General features: G+C 35.3%; 1 protein-coding gene across 1 annotated transcript in view; it reads right to left on the bottom strand.

Moving 5' to 3' along the window:
* The window catches only part of LOC119258514 (phospholipid-transporting ATPase IB-like), a 136,753-nt gene that overhangs the window by 95,666 nt on the left and 17,631 nt on the right, over positions 1–23,456 (bottom strand). The window contains exons 8-16 of the mRNA XM_037526806.1: positions 19,668–19,795; positions 18,404–18,515; positions 15,837–16,002; positions 9,074–9,201; positions 8,035–8,112; positions 2,260–2,348; positions 1,968–2,009; positions 1,497–1,566; positions 302–407 (exon numbers count right to left, since the gene is read on the bottom strand). Coding sequence (XP_037382703.1) covers positions 302–407; positions 1,497–1,566; positions 1,968–2,009; positions 2,260–2,348; positions 8,035–8,112; positions 9,074–9,201; positions 15,837–16,002; positions 18,404–18,515; positions 19,668–19,795 — 919 coding nt within the window. The remainder of the gene's footprint in view (positions 1–301; positions 408–1,496; positions 1,567–1,967; positions 2,010–2,259; positions 2,349–8,034; positions 8,113–9,073; positions 9,202–15,836; positions 16,003–18,403; positions 18,516–19,667; positions 19,796–23,456) is intronic.

Here is a 23,456-nt window from a genome sequence, read left to right as displayed (position 1 = left end):
GCACATGTCACAACCAGATGGCCCTCCCCTCCATCTATGTCTTTATCGATATCACCAAATATTCTGCTGAACCCTAACTTCCTGAGACACTCCCTTCCCACACCCACTTCCTAAGAAGTTTTTGAGGATGTGGGGAGCAGCAACCCCACAACTGCAGAGCTGCACCATACCACAGTTACCCTCTGACTGGTAAGAACTTGAGGGAACGAGAGACACAGGAGCAACCAGGGTATCAGTAGGAGCATCACTTCTCCTGTCAGCTTATCACCTGCCAGGTGATCTCTGTGTATACTACACCTACCTGGGGAGGAAGCCTGGTAGATTATATTATTTCCATTTCTCTCTGGAATAACAGTGTGACACACACATAGCAGGGTAAGAAATTCTTTTATGTATTCATCTGTAGGCTACGAAAAAAAGGGATAGAGCTAGTAAGTCTCTTCCAATACCAGCAAAATAAGTTAGTGTGAAATTTGTACCCACTAAAGTTTCACTTCAGCTATAGAGTCAGATGTCAGCTAAAAACAATGTTGTGCTTTCACAACATGTATTTGTGACATGGCTACCAAGTCAGGGACACTACAGGATGCTGGAGAGATTACCAGGAATCAGACAACCCTCCCCTCTTGGAGCTTCTATTCTTCTTAGGAAGACAAGTTTTCTCAAAGTTGAAGGAAACAAATTGGGCTATAATAGAGACAACAGAAGCCAATTTTAGGTAGTTGGTTCAGGAAAAAGAATATTGAAATGACATTTTAATTGAGACCTAGAAGGAAAGGCTAGTTAGCTGTGTCAATTTACATGTGACAATAGCACTCAGTAAACAAAGGAAATAATACTTTCAAAGGCCCCAAGAGATAGATTCATATGTTTGTGGTGCTTCAAGACATGTATGACTTTAGTATCTTTATCAAGCAGAACAATGACACATGATGAGGTTGGAAGAAAGACCACAGTAATGAGTTTGGGTTTTAACTTAAGTGTGATGCTAAAGAAAGAGAAAAACTTTGCCCTAAAACTTGTCTTTGCCCTAGAACATTTTAAATTTGTATCACTTCATGATACTCAGAAGGTTTTTAAACCCATGGAAGGACCTATGCAGACTTATGTTTTAAAAGATCACCTCTGGTTTTGACAAGATCAGTATTTCAAATAAAGTATGGCCAATAGCTTAAAATAGGTAGGTAAAAATAGGTGTAGGTGCCAGTGGAGCCAAAGAGCTTAAAAGCAAATAGAAGTGGTCTTACATAGTCGGTACACAGTAAAGTGTTTTTTGTGTGATGGTTGAATTCACTCACACTAAGTTCAGTGCTCAGTTCACATGGGTACATGGATACCACACTCTATTACATTATATTATACTATACTAACATCAAAAAATTTACATACTTTCTCTTTTCTAGGCTCAGAAAATCATGCCTTTTAGGAAACCATATATACATTTCAAAGCTATACAGCATTGCCTTATTGACTTAGAATGGAAACAGCACACTTACATGGCCATTCTCTAAGTTCTCCAATAATGTTGGGTCATTAAAATCACAAGAATCTATGACAGAAGATGCCCTATTGAGGAAGAACAGAGAAGCATCTTGTTAACAAAAAATTCCTGACAGTGCCGGTTTGTAATCAGAAGTTCTAAAGCAACAAAGTGCCTTATCTGTTTTAGTAAGTCACACTTAAAAGTCTATAGAAAGTTTATAGAAATAGAGCAAAAATTTATACTACTTTCAAATTATGCATGCTCTCAGGCCCCCACTTGCAAATTGGCATTCGAAAATGCCTGAACTTGTGTTGAAAACTGTAGTTATAAGAATTTGAGAAAGAGTAACCATAAAAGCAATAAATTAAACACAAGATTGTGAATTCTTTGAACACCACATGGGAAAGATCTGTCCAGGGGAGCTCCCTGGAAGTCTAAACAATGGAGTTCTGTGGCAAAGGAGAAAAGAATGTTGTCAAATTACCTTAAGTCTTCTGTACCAACATCACCTGTGCTAGGCTGACTTCTAAGGGGAATGAAGGGAAAAATTAACAGTTACAAGAGTACAAATACAAAACTCCTTAGTAATTTAGGAACCATGTATAAACCATATTCTTTAACAATTGCAAGTTTTCACATAGGTTATATTAAGTTTCAATCTCATTTAACTATAGCTATGCTATTATAAACTCAGATACATTTTACAGTAAATAAAAATTAATTTTATTAAGCAAAAGAAGAGAATTCCAACAGAGTATGGGAATAAGAACACTTACCCATAAATTATACCTGCGATGGTACACATCTTAAATGTCATAATATTGCAAGTGAGGGTTCCTGTTTTATCAGAAAATAAGTATTTTACCTGAACAAAGAAAAAATTAGCATGAAATGATACAAATTTAAAATGTTTTAGGGCAGAGACAAGATGAAGTTCTTTCTCTTTAAATCCTTAAAATATGAATTTTTAGAAAACAAGAATCGCCACCTGTGAGAATTTTACCATTAATATTTATACTTTGTTAAGAGGTCATGCTCTTTATTTTACATAGTAGGTGTAAACCTATTGCAATATACAAATGAAAGTTTAACGCATCACACCTGTGAAAATCAGAAGTTTAAGTTCAGTTTTTTACCATGAGAATGTCCATCAAAAGCATCTAGACAACATTAAGTAGGTAGGTAGATGGATAGATGGATGAAGAAAGAGACTGATATCAATATAATATGTATATCAGATAAAAAAAACTAATTCAAAATAATTTTAATCATGACCACAAATATAATGCTCATTTCTAAAAGCACATGAAAATTCTTTAGATGATCACTTCTGCCTAACAAATAATGTGAAGTGCTATGGAGTTAAACAGTTTTAAGACTTCTGTATTATTAGGTGGGAAGAAGAGAGAGATACAAATATTACATTTTATTAAATATACTAACCAAAAAAATGATAAAATTCCAAAGCTATCATACATGTACACAAAAACACATTTTAAAAATGTGATTTTTAAGAGTCTCATACTCTGCCAACTGAGCTAACCAAGCTGCCAATATGATTTTTGAAAAGAAAATCAGGGCTGGAAAAGAGGCTCAGTAAACAAAAATTAAGACCAAAAATGCAATCATAGTAGCAAAACAGATGATAAAATTGAGGGCATAAATTAAAGATGTTAAGTAATGATAGAAGACAACATTATGAGGAAGAATGATGATCAACTCATACAAACTTCACAAAATATAAATAAACAGATAAAACACAAAAAAAAGTGATGAAGGTAAAGGATATTTAAGAAAATGCAGAACATTTCATTCAGTATTTCATATTCTTTTAGACCTTAATTTCAGATTTGAATAGGTAACATAAATAAGAAAATGCTAGCCATCAGTGTTTTATTATTAGAGAGGGAAAGTTAAAAGTAAAAAAATTCATATCATGCTCTCTTTAGAAATTACAGAGAAAATAATCGAAAGAAACCAGTTGGAGAAACTAATAAAAAAAACCCTGAAATTTATTAAAGGAAAAATAAATTAGTTGAAAAGATCAATGCAAATGTTGATTCTCTGGATAAATCAATCATACAAGTTGTAGGAACATTCTTTAGGAAAAGGGAGTATGAACATGAATGTGTGTGTGTGTGTGTGCTGGTAGTATTAAAATATATATCCTTTCTTTTTCATCTCTAATAACTGATGCAGAATATTTCTTAAATGTTTCTTGCAACTCTAACAAATTAAGAAAGCCAAAATGGAGAATTTCCTAGTAAAATATACATTGCCATATTAAAATAAGAAGTTGCACTTGGGAAGGCAAGTAAAGATCTATATTGAAAAGGGCAAAAGAGATCTTCCATTTTGTGTAATATTATGAACTAAATAACATGAACTGTCCTTCTGATGAAAACTAGGATAATGAAGGTAAAATATAAAAACTCATGTTTTAAAATGTATCAGAGTTTTCCCAGAAGTAAATGACCCTCAGAGGTCAAATTCAGAATTAAGTGTGGAAAGTATCAGGGAGTTTCTTCTCTCACCATGGATATCTAAAGTTTTCACCTTGAAGGCACACTGGAGTCAGAAAGTAGAAAGTAAAGCAATAGGCTGTCTCAGGTAGAAAATCTAATGCAGTATCCCTCATAATTCTGGCCAGAAGAGTGGGCCCTCAGAGTGAAAGTGAAAGAGAATGAATTTGCCTCATTAAATCTTGAGACAGGGTGGAAGAATGTGTTTCACTTGAGAATGTTAACAAAATTTGGCTTCTCTGAGGGCTTGTAGCCAAATTCTCTCAGTACCTTAAGAAGAGGATTTAAAGCAGCCATATGATTGGCAGAGGTAAATGCAAATGCTTTCTGTACAAATGCAACTTCAACCCAGCCTTCAAAGAATTCCTACCAAAAAAATTTCCAAGGATTATGGGGTCATAATTAAGTAAAGCACCCAAAATGAAAACCAGCAGAAAAATGAGAAATAGAATCAGATTCACAAATAATTAAATGCTGAATTTATTAGAATCAGAATATAACTAGATTTTGTGTGTGCTATTTTAAAGAATAATTTAAACACATGAACAAAGAAAAGGAAAATAAAAACAAAGTATATATTTTTTTTTCTTGACAAGACAAAGAAGAGATTCAGGGACAGTGATATCAGAGGAAGCTCCCTACTTCACTCCAGGGAGAATGGAGTGAGTGCCCAGATAGATACTGGACTCAGCAAATCCCACAATGCATGCTGGCAAATTCAGAGTCTCACCAAAAACTGGGGATCAGTACTGACTGCACAACAGAAGAGACTGTAATAGAATTTAAATTGGGGTAACAAAAGTGTGAGTAGGGGAGAGGCTTTCACCATGGAGGAAATTGTGGTTCATACCCACACTTAGGAAGAGCAAATTTGTTGTGGATCTAACCATGATGGGAGATACAGGTGATAGTTTTCGGGTGAGCCAGGCAAACAAGGACCAAATGAGGAAGATAAAGTTCAGAAGGCTCAACTCCCCCATCCATTTCTCTGAGAAGTGGGCAGATAAAAAGGCCAAGCAGATAACAGTGAAACTGCTATGGAAAGCGCAGGGAGCCACAGACTATAGAGACATGGGGTATGAAACCCAGACTGGAGCTAACAGCAGTAACAGGTTCAAGTCATGCACAAGCTCCCCAGCAGGAGACTCTCCTTGACCATCTCCTACCCTCAGAAGACCCAGCTCCGGGTTAGTTCTCCCTGACATACAGTGCCATCTACTAGAAAAGTTGAAGCTCTGCAACCTTAATTTTTAGAAAACAAATAATGGGGAGATGGAAAAAAACAAATAGTGCTTGAGTCCCGAAGGAATACTACACCACAGAGGGTGAATAAATCTTTCATCCATAAAGATATGGAAGATCTTTTCTTCCTGTCAGATACAGAGTAGAAAATTGCCATGATAAACAAGAAGTGCAAGAAACAGAAAAGATGATTATACAAGAAAACTCATAAAACAAAGGAATATCCTGAGAAATAAAATTAGTAAGCAGAAGACTGAAAATGAAGCTTTAAATAAAAAAATAATGGAGATGTAGGATGGAAAAAATGTCAATAGAAGAGATGAAAAATTCTGGAGAAAGCTTTGGAAGGAGAAGGCACCGAATGAAAAATTAAATCTATGACCTTGAATCTGGTAATGCACAAAGAGTACCGATGGAAGAAGAATGAGTGAAATGAAGGAGATAAAACTTAAGAAGCACTTCGAGAATTATCTAATTCAAAAAGGGAAGGCAATATAGGAAGAATGGGTACCTCAGAAAGGGGAAAATGAAAGAAGGAACAGAGAATTATTTAAATAAGTAATGCGGGAAAATGTCCAAGCCCGGAGAAAGAACTAAATATAAAATTCCATGCAGCTAAAGAAACATCCAGTTATCTAAACAGAATGAAGACACAACCTTCCATAATGTATGGGACACAGCAAAAATAGTACTAAGAGAAGATTACATATCAATACAGGCTCATATCAAGAAAAAGAGTTCAAATAAATAACCTTATCACTCACCTTAAGGAACTAGAAAAAGAACATATAAAACCAAAAGCCTGTAGAGGGAATGAAATTTTTAAAAATTAGAGCAGATAAATGAAATAGAAATCAAAAAGATAGTCCAGAAGACGAATTAAACCAAACATTGATTCTTTGAAAATTTAAGCAAAATGGAGACCTCTAGCTAAGGTCACAAAAAGGGGAGAAAACTCAAATAATTAGTATCAGAAATGAAAGAAAAGAAGTTACAACAGACATCTCACAAATTCAGAGGATCATGGAGATTACTATGAACATTTGTATGCTAATAAGTTGAATAACCTAGAGGAGATGGACAAATTCAAGAAAGATTCAGACCAATTACGCGAGCAAGGAAATTGAAGCAGTAACCAAAAGTTTCCCTAAAAACAAAATTCCAGTGCTAGATGGCTTTATTAGTGAGTTCTACCAAACCTTCAATGATGAGTTAATACTTAACCTGCTCAGATTCTTCAAAAATTTGAGAAAAAGTGAACACTTCGAAATAGATTTTAAGAGGGTAACATAACCTAATACCAAAATCATACAAATACCAAAAATCACACCAAGAAAACACAGAAAACAAACAAACATAAAGAAACTATAGACTAATTTCCCTAATGAACACAGAGGCAAAAATCCTCAATAAAATCTAGCAAACCATATCCAACAATGTATTAAAATATCATACACGATACCCAAGTGAGATTTATTGCTGGAACTCAAGATGGCTCAACATCTGTATATCAATCAATGTAATTCACTACATCAACAAAAGGAAAGAAAAAATCCATATGGTCATATCAATAGGTGCCAAGGAAGCATTTGATAAAATTCAATATCCATTTATCATTAAAACACTCAAAAAACTGGGGGTAGATAGTGGAACATACCTCAACATAATAATGACCATATATGATAAACCCACAGCTAACATCGTTCTTAATGGTGAAATACTAAAAGTTTTTCCACTAAGATCTGATATAAGATAAAGCTGTCCCCTTTCACCACTACTATTCAACATAGTATTGGTAGTCCTAGCTAGAACAATCAGGCAAGAGAAAGACATAAAGGAATGCAATTTGGGAAAGATGTAAAACTGTCATTATTTGCAGCTATATAATAATATATATTGACAATCCTAAAGATGCTATGGAAAAGCTAATGAAAACAATAAACCAAGGCCTCCCTCGTGGTCTAGAAGTTAAGTCTCAGTGCTGTCACCACTATGGTCTGAGTTTGATGCAGCAGACCTCTCCTGTGTTGCCCACTTCTCCCCTCAGCAGGGTAGTTCAGTAAATACACCTGTTCTGCTTCTCACTCTGTCTTGGTGAATCCTCTCACCCGCCCCTGCACCTCTGACCTACACCCAATTTTCATGCAAAAATATTTTTTAAAAAGTGAAAACACAATAAACCACTTAAAGAGTATCTAAATGTCTGCTGGTAAGCTAGTACCATTCCTGCCTCTTATATTGCACAGTCGAGAAACTCAAGACTTCCTTTATCCCAATCATTTATCGCAGGATTCCAAGTTAGGGTCTACCACTGAGAATAATTTTCAGCAAAAAAATTAGAAGTTATATTTTTACCCTTGCAGAGCTTTGGGCAGATGCATGGCTTTAGCACGTGTGAAATTTTGCAGCAACCTGTAGAAGCTCCTCTGAGTGTCATCTGCCTCAGGGAAGCAGGAAATGCCCACTACTGGCAGGTCCCAGGCTGGCTGTGACTCCATGAAAACTAACTGAAAACCCTAGAGTTAAGCCAAGCTTTCCCTATCTGCCCTTCCAGCTTTGTTTCACTCTTTCATAAACATATAACAACCTGCATTACATCTATTCTACTTGCCCCTCATGATGTAATAGTATCAATATTTGAACGAATTATACTTTTGAGTCTCCACAGGGTTTCCTGTGAACTATAACCTGTCACTGAATATGGCACTTTAACTTTGTGCAAATTCTCCCTAGATCCACCTTCTTGAAAGGTCCTATCACTCTCCCCAGACCCTGAAGAGCCCTCACCTGTCCAAGCTCTTCATTAAGATTGGATGTTCTGGCCATTGCATAGACATTATTTTTTTTATAATGCATATCTTCATCCTGCAAAAAGCAAAACAGCCAAACCACAGTCAGAACTAGGCTTAAAATTTCTTCAGGGTGGCTATACTACTATTTTTCTTTCGATGTGCCTGACATTTAGAAATAATTCACAAAGAAGCCTAGAATACTTAGATTTGAACTAATACTTGCTACTTTATCATATATTTTGGGAGAGTCAATTCAAGAGAAGTAATGCCATGTAGAAGCAAATGTTGCTGTGCTGGTGACTTGGAATTGGGAGTCTTGACATTCAAATCCTGGCTTTGCCTCAGTCACGCTGTAGGACCTTGGGTGTATCTTGCCTACCACAACTACAAAATGGGAGCAATGCCACAGATCTCACAGCAGAGCTATGATGATTAAATGTTAATGTTTTTGAAAGTATTTTGTCTCACTTTGTAGTTGTTAAAATAATGATGGTAGTAAGACACTAACACATTGAAAGGATAGTTTCTTTAAAAATATGAAAAATTATAACCCCATATTTAATTGAAAATATGTTCATTCTCATTTTTAAGAATTAACTGCTGTCAATATAGGGTTGTGACCTAAAAAACCTTCTCCTGCACTTGAAGTGATTCTGGAATGACTCTGCCACTATCATGCTTGCCGTGATCCAGAGATCTATTTTAAGTCTACAGGACTCTCTCCCACTATGAATATCTTAACTGTTAATGGATTGAATATTTCTCTACAGTTACAGTTAAGCTGCTGTCTCTTAAATCTTTCTTATCAGCTAGAAAAAGAACAGATATGAAAAAAATGGGGTCCTGAAGAGTGAGGCAGAGAAGCCCAGGCACAGCTCAGTCAGAATAACATTAATGCTAAGCTTGTTGAAAGCTTAACTGGCTCATTGGCTCCACTATCCCCCTCATAGGAATTCGGCTACTCCAATTTGTTAAAAGAAAACAAAACCCACACTCCAGAGAGATCTTTTAAAAACTCTGATTTTAGTACTCACCCAGTTTATAAATAGGGCCTGAGTGTATTTCACCATTTCTAAAGTGACCAGCAGACTAATGGGGATGAGATTGTGGTATAAGATGATGAACACCAATATGTCAAACAAAAAGCTATGGGGCTTGGAATCTGTGGAAGAAAATCAGAGGAACCAGATCTGTTTCAAGACATATCTTTATTCATCTTTGTTTGCATTATTACTCCTTAAATTTTCTCCATGAAAATTATAATTAAAAGTATAATTTGGTATAATAGTATTGGAAAACATTAAGCACCAACCATCTGATAGGGTGTATGGAAAACATGAAGATACAAGATTTAATAAGACCCTGCTCTCAGAGTACTTTAGATGTAGCCTAAGTAAGATGAGTCAGTAATTAAGGCACAATGTATTCCTGAGAGGGCTGAACACAGTGAGGCAACAACACAAACTGGAGGACATAGAAAAGAGTAGCCAGAGAAGGAGGTAAGCAAAATTTTGAAGAAGGGACTTTGTTAAAATGTAAACAACAAAGGGAAGGGAATGAAGAAGAAGCAACAGAAGGTTTAAAGTCAACCAGATTATTATCATTATTTTTAAAACTCACAAGAAGGAAAGTGAAGCCCCCCCCAAAAAAATTAATAGATGAATATGACACTTTGTAAAATCAGGTGATGTACTTATTTTTAAACAGGTGTGTTTAAGAAAGTCATTTTCAAATAAGAATTCAACCTGATTTCCCAGAAATTTTCTCTAAAATTTCGAAAAGGTGTTCAGGGAACGAATAATACACTGATTTATTTATGTCTTTCTGAAACCTGAGTCTCAATCTTACATTTAAAATTTACATAACAGAGTTATGAGAGAATGGGTTATAACTGAAGAGAACGAAATACAAATTAATTTATAAAGAAGATAAATTTAATAGAAATCTGTATACAGACAAAATTAATTTTTTTAAAGATTTATTTATTTATTTATTTATTTATTTATTTATTTATTTATTTATTTATTTATACAAGCACTGGGCACAGTCAGAAGCACGGGAGGGTGAGAGAATTCACCAGAGCCAGAGCAGGGAGCAGAACAGGCAGACTGACGAAGTACACTACTGAGGGGAGCAGCGGACGGCACGAGAGGTCTGCGTGCCATGTGGGACCCTCCTCTGTGGCTGGGGAGCAGCCAGGTATCGAACCGGCACTGAAGAGGCTGCAGGCAGCTTCACAACCCAGTGCTCAACCGCTGCGCCACCAGGGGAGGCCCCAGACAAAATTAATTTTAAATTGAAATTTTATATTCATATTTGAGAATACTTGTAGTTTAAGATAATAGCAGCTAAATCTATTTTCTTTTTTAATATTTTATTTTATATAATTCTTACATCATTTTTCATTTCTGCACAATGTATGCATTTTCATTTTGGTTATATTCCCCATACAATTGCACCCCCCCATATTTTGACCCTAATCCTTCCTCTCCCTACCCCCACCCTCCCTGGTTTATAGTTGCTTGTTGATTTTGATTTTTACTTTGTATTAATTAGTCTTTTTCCTGGTCTTTTATTTAGGTTTTCTAAATTCCTATAGCAGATAAATCTAAACTTCTAAATTCCATCAACCAAAATGTGAAATTTAATTCACTATCACATCTATTCAAACTCCTATCATTCTGAGTTTACTAATGCTCCCTTATTTGCAATGGCTATATTTTTATGCTTACAGTATTACTTTATGATCATAAATATTTTAAGAAAACTAGAGGCAGATATTACTATAACCATTTTATGGACAGAGAATTGGAGACAAATATGTAGTGCTTTGTTAGATTTATTAATTACTGAAAATGCAGTTACAACTTTAATAAGCCAATGTCTTATTCTTTTAGAGTTTCCTAGGCAGATTGGAATAGTCCAGAGACAGTTATGGGTTCTTATTCCAAACAAACCACTGACTTCTGTGCATTTTGGTATGCACACAGAATCTGTAACAAAGGAATTGAACAAGAAAACTATAGAAATAGAATTCTGTTCCACTCTATAGTTACTACTTTTAGCAAGACTGAGTTCCGAGTATGAAAAGACACTGTTCCTGGAATTAAGGATATAAAGATTCCTGTCCTGAAAAATTCACAATCTAGTATTGACTTGGGGAGAGGAGAGATCAAAAAACAATAATTATAAAGCATGAAAATGGAATGATCCCTATTAAGGATAGTTTATAGAAGTCCATGAGAGCTCCTAACTTTAAAAAAAAAGTTTCAGGATATATAAATATAAAAATGCTCCTGAAGGAGGTAATGCCTTATCTTAAGTCTAAAACCAATGGCAAATATCTAGGCAAGATGGGACTTGAAGCACAGGAGCCCTGGACCAAAGGTCTAGAGATAATGAAGCAGCTAGTGGACTGAAGAATGTCCAAAGAGACCAAAAAGCAGTCCTCTGTGAATAGAGAATATGTGCTGAGGAAGAAGTGTTGAGAAATCAAGTAACAGAGATAGGGTCAGGTTATAAAAAGTCTGATGAGCCAGACTAAAGGAGGTTTATCTTGACCTTGTGGGCCAGGAATCAGAAAATATGTCCTCTAATAATCCAAGGGTATATATTTTAGGTTTTGTGGGCCATCAACATGGTCTCTGTTGTAAGTATTCAACTCTGTTATAGCAGGAAAGCAACCATCAACAATACATGAAAAGTGTAGCTGTGTGCCAATAAAACTGTATTTACAAAAACAAGCAGTAGTTTGCCAACCCAGTCCACCAATAGGACACCACCAAAGCTGTGATATATTCATAACTACTTTTTATATGCATCCTTCTGGAAAAGTGTGAAGGATGAATTTTGTGGAACATGTCTGAGAACTGGGCAGTTAGAAAGGACTGTGGTGTTTTCCAGGGATGAAAAGGAGAGTGCACAGGAAAACTATTTAAAATGTAGAATCAGCAAAGCTTTGTGACAGATTCGATGATGAAAGCTAAAGGATGAGAGTGGGGAGGAGAGGCCGAAGTTGAGAAGGAGGGGTAAGAATGAGCTTTATCAGCAAAAGAGACAATAACAAAAACAAAGAGAAACCCCACCGACTGGGAGAACATTTTTGCACACAACACTAATGATAAAGGACTGATCACAAAAATATGCAAAGAGCTGATGAGACTCAACAAAAACAAAGAAAATAATCCAGTCAAAAAATGGGCAGAAGAGCTAAAAAGAAACTTCTCTGAAGAGGAAATGCAAATGGCCAACAGACATATGAAAAAATGTTCAACATCACTTGTAATCAGGGAAATGCAAATCAAAACTACCATGAGATACCATCTTACACCAGTGAGAATGGCACATATTAAAAAAACTAGCAACAACAAATGTTGGCGAGGGTGTGGAGAAAAAGAAACTCTCCTACACTGCTGGTGGGAGTGCAAACTGGTCCAACCACTATGGAGAGCTGTGTGGAGATTTCTTGACCTCCTAAACATGGAGCTTCCATATGATCCAGCAATTCCACTCCTAGGTATTTACCCAAAGGACACAGAAACATCAATTCCAAAGAGCACCTGCACCCCTATGTTTATAGCAGCACTATTTACAATAGCTAAGCTTTGGAAACAACCCAAATGCCCAAAAATAGATGACTGGATCAAGAAGATGTGGTACATATACACCATGGAATATTACTTAGCAATCAAAAAAGATAAACACATGCAATTTGCAGCAACATGGATGGAGCTGGAAGGGATCATGCTCAGCGAAATAAGCCAGAAAGAAAAAGAAAAATACCGGATGGCCTCACTCATAGCAGGAATCTAGAAAACTTAAATAAGGGACCAGGAAAAGGAAAACGAATAACTATAAGAAAGTGAAAATCAAAATCAACAAAAAACTACGAACCAGAGACACTTTTAGGGGGGCGGGGGTGGGAGGGGAGGAATTGGGGTCAGAATGGGGGGGCTGCAATTGTATGGGGAATATAAAAATAAAATTTATTATTAAAAAAAAAAAGAAATAAAATATCAAAATCAACAAACAACTATGAACCAGAGACACTCTATGGGGGGTGGGGGGTGGGGAAAGGAGGGCTTGGGGTCAAAATAAGGGGATTGTAATTGTATGGGGAATATAAAAATAAAATTTAAATTAAAAAATAATGTAAAAAAAAAAGAATGAGTTTTATGTTTCCACCTTGGATGATGGTTGGATGGTGAGATCTACAAATTAAATGGAGAATATTGAAAAACAAAGCTGATTTAGGGGGAAAGATGAATTAATTTTTTACTTGCCGAAGTAAGAAAACTACATGATATCTGGAAAGCAGTAGGCTGGAAGCAACAGATAGAAGACATCAACTGATGGATGACAGTTGAAATTATTAGAGCAGGTAAACTCTTCTAGACGGATTAGCTTATGTAAGACATTTAGCCCCAAAGAAGCTGATGAAGGCTCTCTGCAGAATACGCACACACACAAACACACAATTTTTTTCACAAAATTTCAGGGGTATGGACCCAAGTTAAATAAATCCTGGTGGAGGCCAGAATCCTGAAAAAATACAAGCTAAGTCAAGGTTTCATAAAACAAATAGTTAAGAAAGAAATAATTGTAAGTCAGACAAAGATGGCAGAGACCCAACCAAATAGCAATATAAAAATGTCCACTGGGTTTGGCAATTAAGGATTTATTCCTAACCATGAGCAACAATTCAATAGACTGGCAGAAATAGACAATGGACAATGGACCCAAGAGTAAACAATAGGTAAGGAAATGGAAGTGGTGTGCGTTATCTCTTATTTCAAGAAATCTGATTGAGAAGGGAAGGGAAGAAAAGATCATTTGTATGAAGTGCAGAACTTGAAACATCAACATATGAGAGACTTTTGTAAGCTTTTATTTCAAAATAACATGATACATTAAATAAGCAATTTTAAATCCTGCTTACTTTTAAAAAAAACTTCTTAGACTGAACTCAAAACTGGATGCATAATATCTAAAAACTCAGATTGCATCAGAATGAATTCTCAATTTTTGATCCTATCAACGAAGCTATATTTTGGTTTCTTTAATTCTAAAATACTCCCAAAAAGGTTCTCTCAAGCAAAGTTAGAGAAATATAAAATCCTCAGGTAGTGGACTTAAAAAGGCAGAAATATGTATAATAGTTTACTCTGCAAACATGGAAAGACATTTTTTAAAAAGCTGAGCTTCTAGCATCAAACACCAATTTACCTCATTGAATCTTTGCTAAAGGTCAGTTTGACCACTGAGTCCCCTTTGTACCCCTTGTCCTCATTTTCTTGGGGCTGTTCATTGTACAGGAAGCTATATACTAATCAAAGGAGGCAGTTATTATCCCCTTTTTCAAATGAATGAAATAAGGTTCAGAGAAATAAAAACACCTTGCCCTAGTTCTAATCACTGAGGAAGAGTCAGAGACTGGGTGCAGGTATATCAGACAGAATCTCCTGCATCTGCCTGACTCCCGATCTCGTTTATTCTTTTGACTCAATGTTTTTGTGTCCTTTGGGTAGGTCCCTAGGAGTGGAATTGCCGGGTCGTATGGTAGCTCCATTTTCAGTAGACCGAGGAAACTCCAGACAGCTTTCCTTAGTGGCTGGACCAGTTTGCACTCCCACCAGCAATGTAGGAGAGTTCCTTTTTCACCACATCCTCGCCAACATTTGTTGCTTGTTTTTTGGTATGTGCCATTCTTACTGGTGTAAGGTGGTATCTCAGTGTGGTTTTGATTTGCATTTCTCTAATTATAAGGGATGTTGAACATTTTTTCATATGCCTGTTGGCCATTTGCATTTCCTCTTTGGAGAAATGTCTTTTAAGTTCTTCTGCCCATTTCTTGACTGAATTGTTTGTTTTTGTTGAGTCCTGTGAATTCTTTGTATATCTTTGTGATCAGTCCCTTATCAGTTGACTGGGGTGCAAAGATTTTTTCCCAATCAGGGGGTGTCTCTCTGTTTTGGTTAATGTCTCTTTGGCTGTGCAGAAGCTTTTCCATTTGATGTAATCCCAGGTGTTTATCTTTTCCTTGACTATCTTTGCTTTGGGTGATGAGTCTTTAAAGATGTCATTGCAATGTATGTCTTGTAGTGTTTTACCTATATTTTATTCTATATATTTTATGGTTTCAGGTCTTATGTCCAGTTCTTTTATCCATTTTGAGTTGATTTTTGTGCAAGGTGAGAGGTAGTGGTCTAGTTTCATTTTTTTGCGTGTGGTGGTCCAGTTTTCCCAGCACCATTTATTGAACAAACTGTCCATGTTCCATTGCATATTCTTTGCTCCTTTGTCAAAGATCAGTTGTCCATATACGTGCGGTTTTATTTCTGGACTCTCTATTCGATTCCATTGGTCTGTGTGTCTGTTTTTGTTCCAATACCAAACTGTTTTAATTATTATGGCTTTGTAGTATAGCTTGAAGTTTGGAAGTGTGATGCCTCCTTTCTCCTTTGTTTTCATCAGTAGGGCTTTGGCTATTCGTGGTTTTTTGTGGTTCCATATGAATTTCATCAGTATTTGTTCTATTTCTTTGAAGAATGTCATTGAGATTTTTATTGGAATAGTGTTGAATCTGTATATTGCTTTTGGTAGGATAGACATTTTAATAATGTTACACTCTCCTTTATTCTGTAGTATCAGGATTATGTGAGATTAGCAAAACAATCTCTAAAATATCTTAAGAAGGAAACCTTCTATTTCTAAATCTCATTAATCCTCAGTTTCCCAAAAAGAAAAAACAACCATTCTTGGCAAAATGGAAGGTTCTTTTGCCCCTGTGGTACTTACCCTTCATCTGGATGTACCAACTGCCTTCTCCATGCTTTTTATTCCAGAGTATGGCTCCTGCAGTGCTTACCAAGGACATGAGCACAAGTAGCCGGAACAACACCAGGATCTGCTCATTGGTCACTTTCTCAACTTCTGATCTCTTGAGAGGAGATTGAACTGAATTCTGTACAACAGTATGCATGTGCACGCACACACACACGCCAAAAACATACACAAATAAATAAAGGAATGATAGTGTTTAAACTTTTTGATGGCTAGAGGTCAAACATTCCAGCAATTGAAAAGTACAGGTTTTTCCAAATGACTAATAGATTAAAAGTATGCCACATTGTTGAATGAACGTGGCTTTTCTACTACAGTCCTCGGAAGCATCATTTACTAATTCATAGAAAGCATATTCACATGGTAGATCTATCATCTTAAAGTCCTAGGGTGCTTACAAAACCAAATGTGGTAAATCTGACAGTCTAGATGATCTTCTGTATAGGCAAACAAACAAACAAAGGACCTCACTAATGTGTGGCCTTTCCCACTTGTAGTTATCAAATTACTTCCAGTTTAAAAAATCAAGGAAAGATAACTTTCATCTGAGCCTGTTGGGAAAATATTCAAGATATTATCAGTACCATATTGCTCTAACACATGCAGATTTTACAGAAGCAATTGCTGGGGTTAAGGATACACAGGGCATTTTAAATGGTAAAGTTCAGATTTGTCCATAAATTTCTGCCTAACTGCCTGAAGAGGTTTATTGCAACATTAGCTACACACACACTCACACTCTCACACACCTTTTCAATCATATTTTATCAGATTATATTTACCATTTCCATACTGTAATTAAAATGTACAAATACAAATGCTCAATTTTCAAGTTATGAAAATAGAGTTAGGAATCCAAAATGCTCAAGTTTCTTACAAAGCATAGAAATATATAAGATGAAAAAAATATCCTAGGGGTAACTGTATTAAGCATAGACGAGGACATCATTATAATTATAAATAGATCCACATATATTTATACATGTATACATTCAAAACAAATTATGTTATTTCCTCTCCTTGTTTAACTTCTACAAGTAATGGCTTCGACTGCTGTGCAATATACAATAATTTTTGGCTAAATTTGTGGGCTTTAAAATCATTTGGTAAGTAAATATTTACATTTACTATTCCCAAAGGCATGAAAAACCTGTCTTTGAGATTTTTGTTATTCCAGTGATACAGTCAGCTGTGTCAAGAGTATAATAACTCTCGCGATGATCTAGATTCATGAAATGATGTCACAGAGGAGGATGAACTTTACCATGAGCTGCAGAATGTTTAAAGTTATATTAGGGATTGAAATCTTAGCTGATATATAATGCTGCCATGAAATCATTAAGTAGTACAACAGCATTATTTAAAGATAATTGGATGCAAAAATCATGTCCTGTTTAAGAGGAACGCATTTTCACAATTGAATCACACGTCGTGGAATCTCAGTCGATCTTGGTTCACCGTCCAAATCGGAACTTCTATTTGTGGGTGAACTTGTGCTGAAATCATTGTTTGAGCCTGGGTTCCTTAGAAAAGAGAATCTGAGGAAAATCTAGTGCATTATTTCAGGATAGAATAATGCCAGGACAGGAAGTATAAGAGGAAAAGGAAAGCAAGACAGAGAATGGGGAAGGAAATACAAGTAGTATGTTACTGAGCTGACTATAGCTTAGTTAAAAATGTACCAAGTTCCTCAGTGATGTGGGCCCAACTTTTATGGTTATTTTCACACCACGCCTTGTTTTCTTCTCTGCCATCTGCTCCAGCCATACTGAGTTGACTCATCGAGTGTCCTATAGACACATGACATACACTTGGCCTAAGGGTCTCTTACCTGCTTCCCCTTCTGTATTATCTTCCTATTCCCTTCACATTTCCATCTATTTTCCTGAGCCTTCAAGTCTCAGTGTATAAGCCACTTTCCACATAGCCTCAATGGAGGTTGGATGGGACTCCTATGTATATACCTGGCTTCCTAGACTTAGCCCTCCTTGTTAAGGTACTGCATTGCCTTGACTATCTACCGTCACACATGATAAGTAACAAGAACAGGAATCAGGCCTTGTTGCCAAGGTTTTAGCACAGTGTCTGATAGTAAATAGGTGCTAAAGAGCTATCAGTTGAAGAAACAGTCAAAGCCCAGTGCTGGGTTTTAGCAATTTGGAAACTGGGCAGACTGTCAAGCTACTTCTCATTAATAATAAATTTTCAGGAAATCTCTAGTACAAAACAAAATGTCCTGAGGGATTCTCTAAAGATAACAACTGAGAAAATGGTACATGATAACCATGTCTTACATAGAACTTCTAATGTCATTCTGGCCAAAAATAATGATAGTATCATGAATGGAAACCATATAAAACAGAAAATGAAATGAAACCACATAAAACATATTTCAATGTTAATAAATAGAACAAATAAAAACAAGCTTCTTAAATTCAAGAGATATATACAAACCCCCTCACTTCCCAAAAGCAGAAAGGAAAATCTAGAAGCAATACTATTTGTCATCAATATAATTTTACCTGCATCAGTTTGGTTTCGAACCCAGAGTAAACAACTAAACCAAGGATCCACTCAGTATTTTTAAGCCGAGTACCTCTTAGCAAAATCTGGTCAGGTCCAATTGGAATAGGGCTAAAAAAAAAAGCATTAATTAAAAATTAATACAATTGAAATAAAATAACTTACACTTTCCATTTGTATTTAAGATTTTTCTTTTAACAATTACATTGGTGCCTCAGAATGTTTCAAAATCAAGCAAAATAATAAAAAGTATGTTGTTTTACCACATTGGGATACCACCTTACACCAGTAAGAATGGCACATAGCGAAGAAAAAAAAAAAACAAGAAACAACAAATGTTGGCGAGGATGTGGTGAAAAAGGAACTCTCCTACATTGCTGGTGGGAGTGCAAACTGGTCCAACCACTATGGAAAGCTGTCTGGAGGTTCCTCAGTCTACCATAAATGGAGCTACCATACGACCCGGCAATTCCACTACTAGGAATCTACCCAATGGACACAAAAACATTGATTCAAAAGAACACCTGTACACCTATGTTTATTGCAGCACTGTTTACAATAGGTAAAACCTGGAAACAACCCAAATGCCCCAAAATAGATGACTGGATCAAGAAGATATAGCATATATACACAGTGGAATATTATTCAACAATCCAAAAAGATTAACTCATGCCATTTGCAGCAACGTGGGTGGAGCTAGAAAGAATTATGCTCAGTGAAATAAGCCAGAAGGAAAAAGAAAAATATCAGATGGTTTCACTTACAGCTCCAATATAGGGAGACCAAATAAGACATCAATGTAAAAAAAATAATTACAGTACAAAACACAACAAAGCAAAAAAGAATAATTATAAATCAGAGACATCCTGCAGGGGAGGAGGAAGGAGAGGGATCAGAGGGAGGGAGGGAGGAGCACAGGGGACTGAGGTGATGACGCACGGGCGCATTGGGGAAGGAAAATAGGGACTACACCTGAGGGGGTGGGGGGCAGCAAGTATTGTTTAAAAATGAACAGTGATGTAAAAAAATAAAAAATTAGTATAAAAAATATTTTATAGTGTTATAGATATCAAGACAGACACCAAACTTTCCATTAAATTCTAGAAGAGAATAAAGGAACATGGGAAAATAAAATAAAATAAAATAAACTGTTTTAAAAAAAAGTATAGTATATTATTTTAAAATGTTATTGAGAGAACAAGAACTGCCACATTCTATATTCCAGAAAAGAAGAAGAAATGTTTGAGAAGGGAAAGATGATACCTTTTACCACTTAGGTACAAGGTTCCAATGAAGCTATTAAAGTGACGATTAGGACCTTCACATATTATTTTTCCATACAGGTTTGACAATTGCTTTTCTGTTTTCATTTCAGCTGTTTCTAACAAAGCCTACAAAATAATGTCAAAGGAAAATAATTTTAATGGCAAAGTTCAGTGCTTTTATTACTTAATAAAAGATTATGAAAGTCAATGTATTGTACTTACCAGATAATAAACAATATACATTTAGACTTTAAACTTTGGTAGAAAACTTTCCCACATCAACATTGTAGAAATAATTTTAATAACATTCACAGAAATAGGAAAGTTCAGCTTTCACCATCGCTATACAAAAATACATTTTTGAAAGTGTAATCACTATATCCAAATATCATGTAGGGTTTCATACATTTATGTCTTAGCTGATGATGCTAAGCTGTGAACATTTTGAGTAAAAAGGATCTAGGACAGTGATTTCAGACTTTTGTATGCATCACATTTCTGTAGAGGCCCTATTATTAAAATACAGATTGCTGGGATATATCCCAAACATTATTTTATTCAGTGTTTGGAGTGGGGTATCATAATTTGCATTTCTAAACCTCCAAGAGGATGGAGATGCTGGTCCTGGGATCACACTTTGAGAACTGTGGATCTAGAGAATGGTAATTACAATAAAAAGATCTCAGCCTTCCAAAAAGAAAAGACAAATCATCTCCAGGATAGAAAGTATCAAATTTCATCAATCTTACTAATACAAGATACAGGAACTTAATGGATATTTAAGTAGTGAAATTAAAGACCATTAAATCTACAATGTTATATAGTTCCAAATAACAAATATGAGTTTAATACATTTCATTTCAGTCATTCATACAAGGTCTTAGAAGTTTTGACACTCAGAAACCTACATTGAAACAGTTGGGAATAAACTTCTGTTCCTCAAAAGATACTTTAAAGAAAGCATAACAGCAAGTTATTAATTGGGAGAATACATTTGCAATGCATACAATTGACAATCACTATGAAAAATATATTTTAAAATCCTATATATCAATAAGAAACTAAAATATCCCAATAGAAAAATGAACAAACAACATGAACAAATATTTCTCAAAAGAAGAAAATATATATTACCAATGAAACCAGAAACACAAGCTCAAAAGTGATATTTTAACTGAAGAGAAACAAGAGAAATAGTATTACCATATAGCAATAGAGGCTAAGAAAAATTAGTAAAAGATTTAATATTCATCCTAAAAAAATGTAGCACTCTAAAGATAAGGAAATTCACCAAATTTGGTAAAAGAGAGCTACCAGAAACAAAAGCAACTGTCAAACTTCACTGTAAATTATTAGAAGCATTTCCACAGCATTCTGAGAGAAGAGACTAGGCACTATCAATTACTTTCAGCTGCTCTGGAGTTCCTAGGGATTGCTTTGAGAAAAGTGGAAAAAATGAGGTATTATTAATGTTGGAAGGGAAATGACCCAACTGTTAGAGAAAGGATTTACTACCTGAAAAAGCCTATGTGCTTGACTTAAAAATCATAAAAATATCTGAGAGTTTAGTAAGAGGGCTGGATATAGGATCAATAAACAAAATTAAGTATTGATATAACAGTTTAAATACTCATCCACTAGAGAACATCTGGTTATCCATAAACATTTGTGTAAAGGTTTTTGTGTGAACATTCTCATTTCTCTGAAATAAATGCCCAGCAGTGCAATTGCTGGACCATCTGATAGTTAAAGGTTTAATTATACACAAAATTAACAAAATGTATTCCAACTGGCTCTACCATTTTATATTCCATCCACAATGTATGAGTGATCCAATCTCTCCACATCCTTGCCATCCTTTGTTGTGTAACTATGTTGAATAGACATGCTTGTTTTGTTGCCAGTCTTAGGAGAACTATATTTAGTTTTTCATCAGTAATATGTTGATTGTAAGTTGCTTTTAAAGACATTCTTTGCTAAATTGACAAGGTTCTTTTATCTATATTTCTGTGATTTTTTTTATCATGGATTGACATTGCATTTTGTTAAATACATTTCATGATGGATTGCTAAAATCATTTGATTCCCCCCCCCTTAATCTGTTAATGTGATGGAATACCAGGATTGATTTTCATTATTAAACCAACTTTCCATTCCTGGAAGGTTCTTCATATATTGCAATTCTGTTTACTAGCACTTTTTTTTTAATTTTTGGTTTTCAAATTTTGTATTTTTTTACATCATTTTTCATTTTTGTACAACGTATGCATTTTCATCTTGGTTATAGTCCTCGTACAATTCAAGGGAGAACATTAGTCTGTAGTTTGTTTTTGATTTTTAATTATTGGTTTTGTACTATCTTTGTCTGGATTGAGTATCAGAGTAATACTAGCTTTATAAGATGAATTGAGAAGGATTTGATCCACTTCTGTTTTATGGAAAATATTCTGCATAATAGGTTTTAATTTTTTCTTTACATGTTTGGTAGAGTTCTCCAGTGAAACAACCAGGGTCTAGGTATTTCTTTTAGGGGGAGTTTTTAAATCATTGATTCAATTTCTTTATTCTTACTAAGACTAAATCAATTTATCTCAAGATGCTTTCATATTATCATTGTTATTGATTTCCAGCTTTATTCCATTGTAGTTGGAGAATACAATCTCTATTATTTCAGTGAATTTTGTGAGGTTTATTTGAGAACATTGATATTTTCTGTCTTGGGGCATGCTCCACGATCACTTGCAAATTTTGTATATCCTTTTGTCATTGGTATTGTCCTAAAATATTCTGTTATGTGAGAGAATTGTTGAAGTTTCCTATTAGAATTATTTGTATATTTCTCCTTTCAGTTCAATCAGTTTTTTTTTAAAGATTTATTTTTATTTATTTATTTTATTTATTTATACAAGCACTGGGTACAGTCAGAAGCGTGGGAAGGTGAGAGAATTCACCAGAGCCAGAGCGGGGAACAGAACAGGCAGACTGACGAAATACACTGCTGAGGGGAGCAGCGGGCGGCAGGAGAGGTCTGCGCGCCATGTGGGACCCTCCTCTGGTCGCCGGGGAACAGCCGGGGATCAAACTGGCGCTGCAGAGGCTGCGAGCAGCTTCGCAACCCAGCACTCAACCGCTGCACCACTGGGGAGGCCCTCAGTTCAATCAGTTTTAGTGTCACATATTTTGCACATTTTCACATAAATTTTACACTTTTTAATGCATAAAAATCAGTATTGCTATTCTTCTAGATGAATTGACTTTTTTATCATATGTTTTAAAATGTTCCTCTCTGTCTCTGGTATTTTTATTTGCTTTGAAGTCTACTTTATATGATTATAAAATGATTTATTTTGATTAATCTGTGCTTAATATAAATCTTTCCATTGTTTTACATGTAACCAGCCTGTACCATTATATTTGAAGTGAATTTCATGTAGACAACATCTAGTTGGGTCATGTTTTCTAATCCAATATTTTAAAATATATATCAAGATAATATACATTTAATTATTGACTATCCTCTGGATTTTGTTGCTTTTTAAAATAAAGATTAATTTATTATCTTTTTAAATTGAGATAATATTAGGATATCCACATCAGGTATTGCCACCGTGGTGCACCCACCACCAGATCACCCATAGTTCAACACCATAGTCCATTGTACTTTTCCCTCTTCGTCCTTACCTTTTCCTAATCCCTCACAATACTATTTGGTCAGTTCTATTTCCCATTACTTGCTCCTAGATTTTTCATCTTCTGTATTTCTCTTCTGTACCCTGAATCACCAACA

This window comes from Talpa occidentalis, unplaced genomic scaffold, assembly GCF_014898055.3.
Source record: "Talpa occidentalis isolate TD23 unplaced genomic scaffold, MPIMG_talOcc4v2.1 talOcc4.5, whole genome shotgun sequence".
Lineage (NCBI taxonomy): Eukaryota > Metazoa > Chordata > Mammalia > Eulipotyphla > Talpidae > Talpa > Talpa occidentalis.
This window is presented reverse-complemented; position numbering and strand designations above follow the sequence as displayed.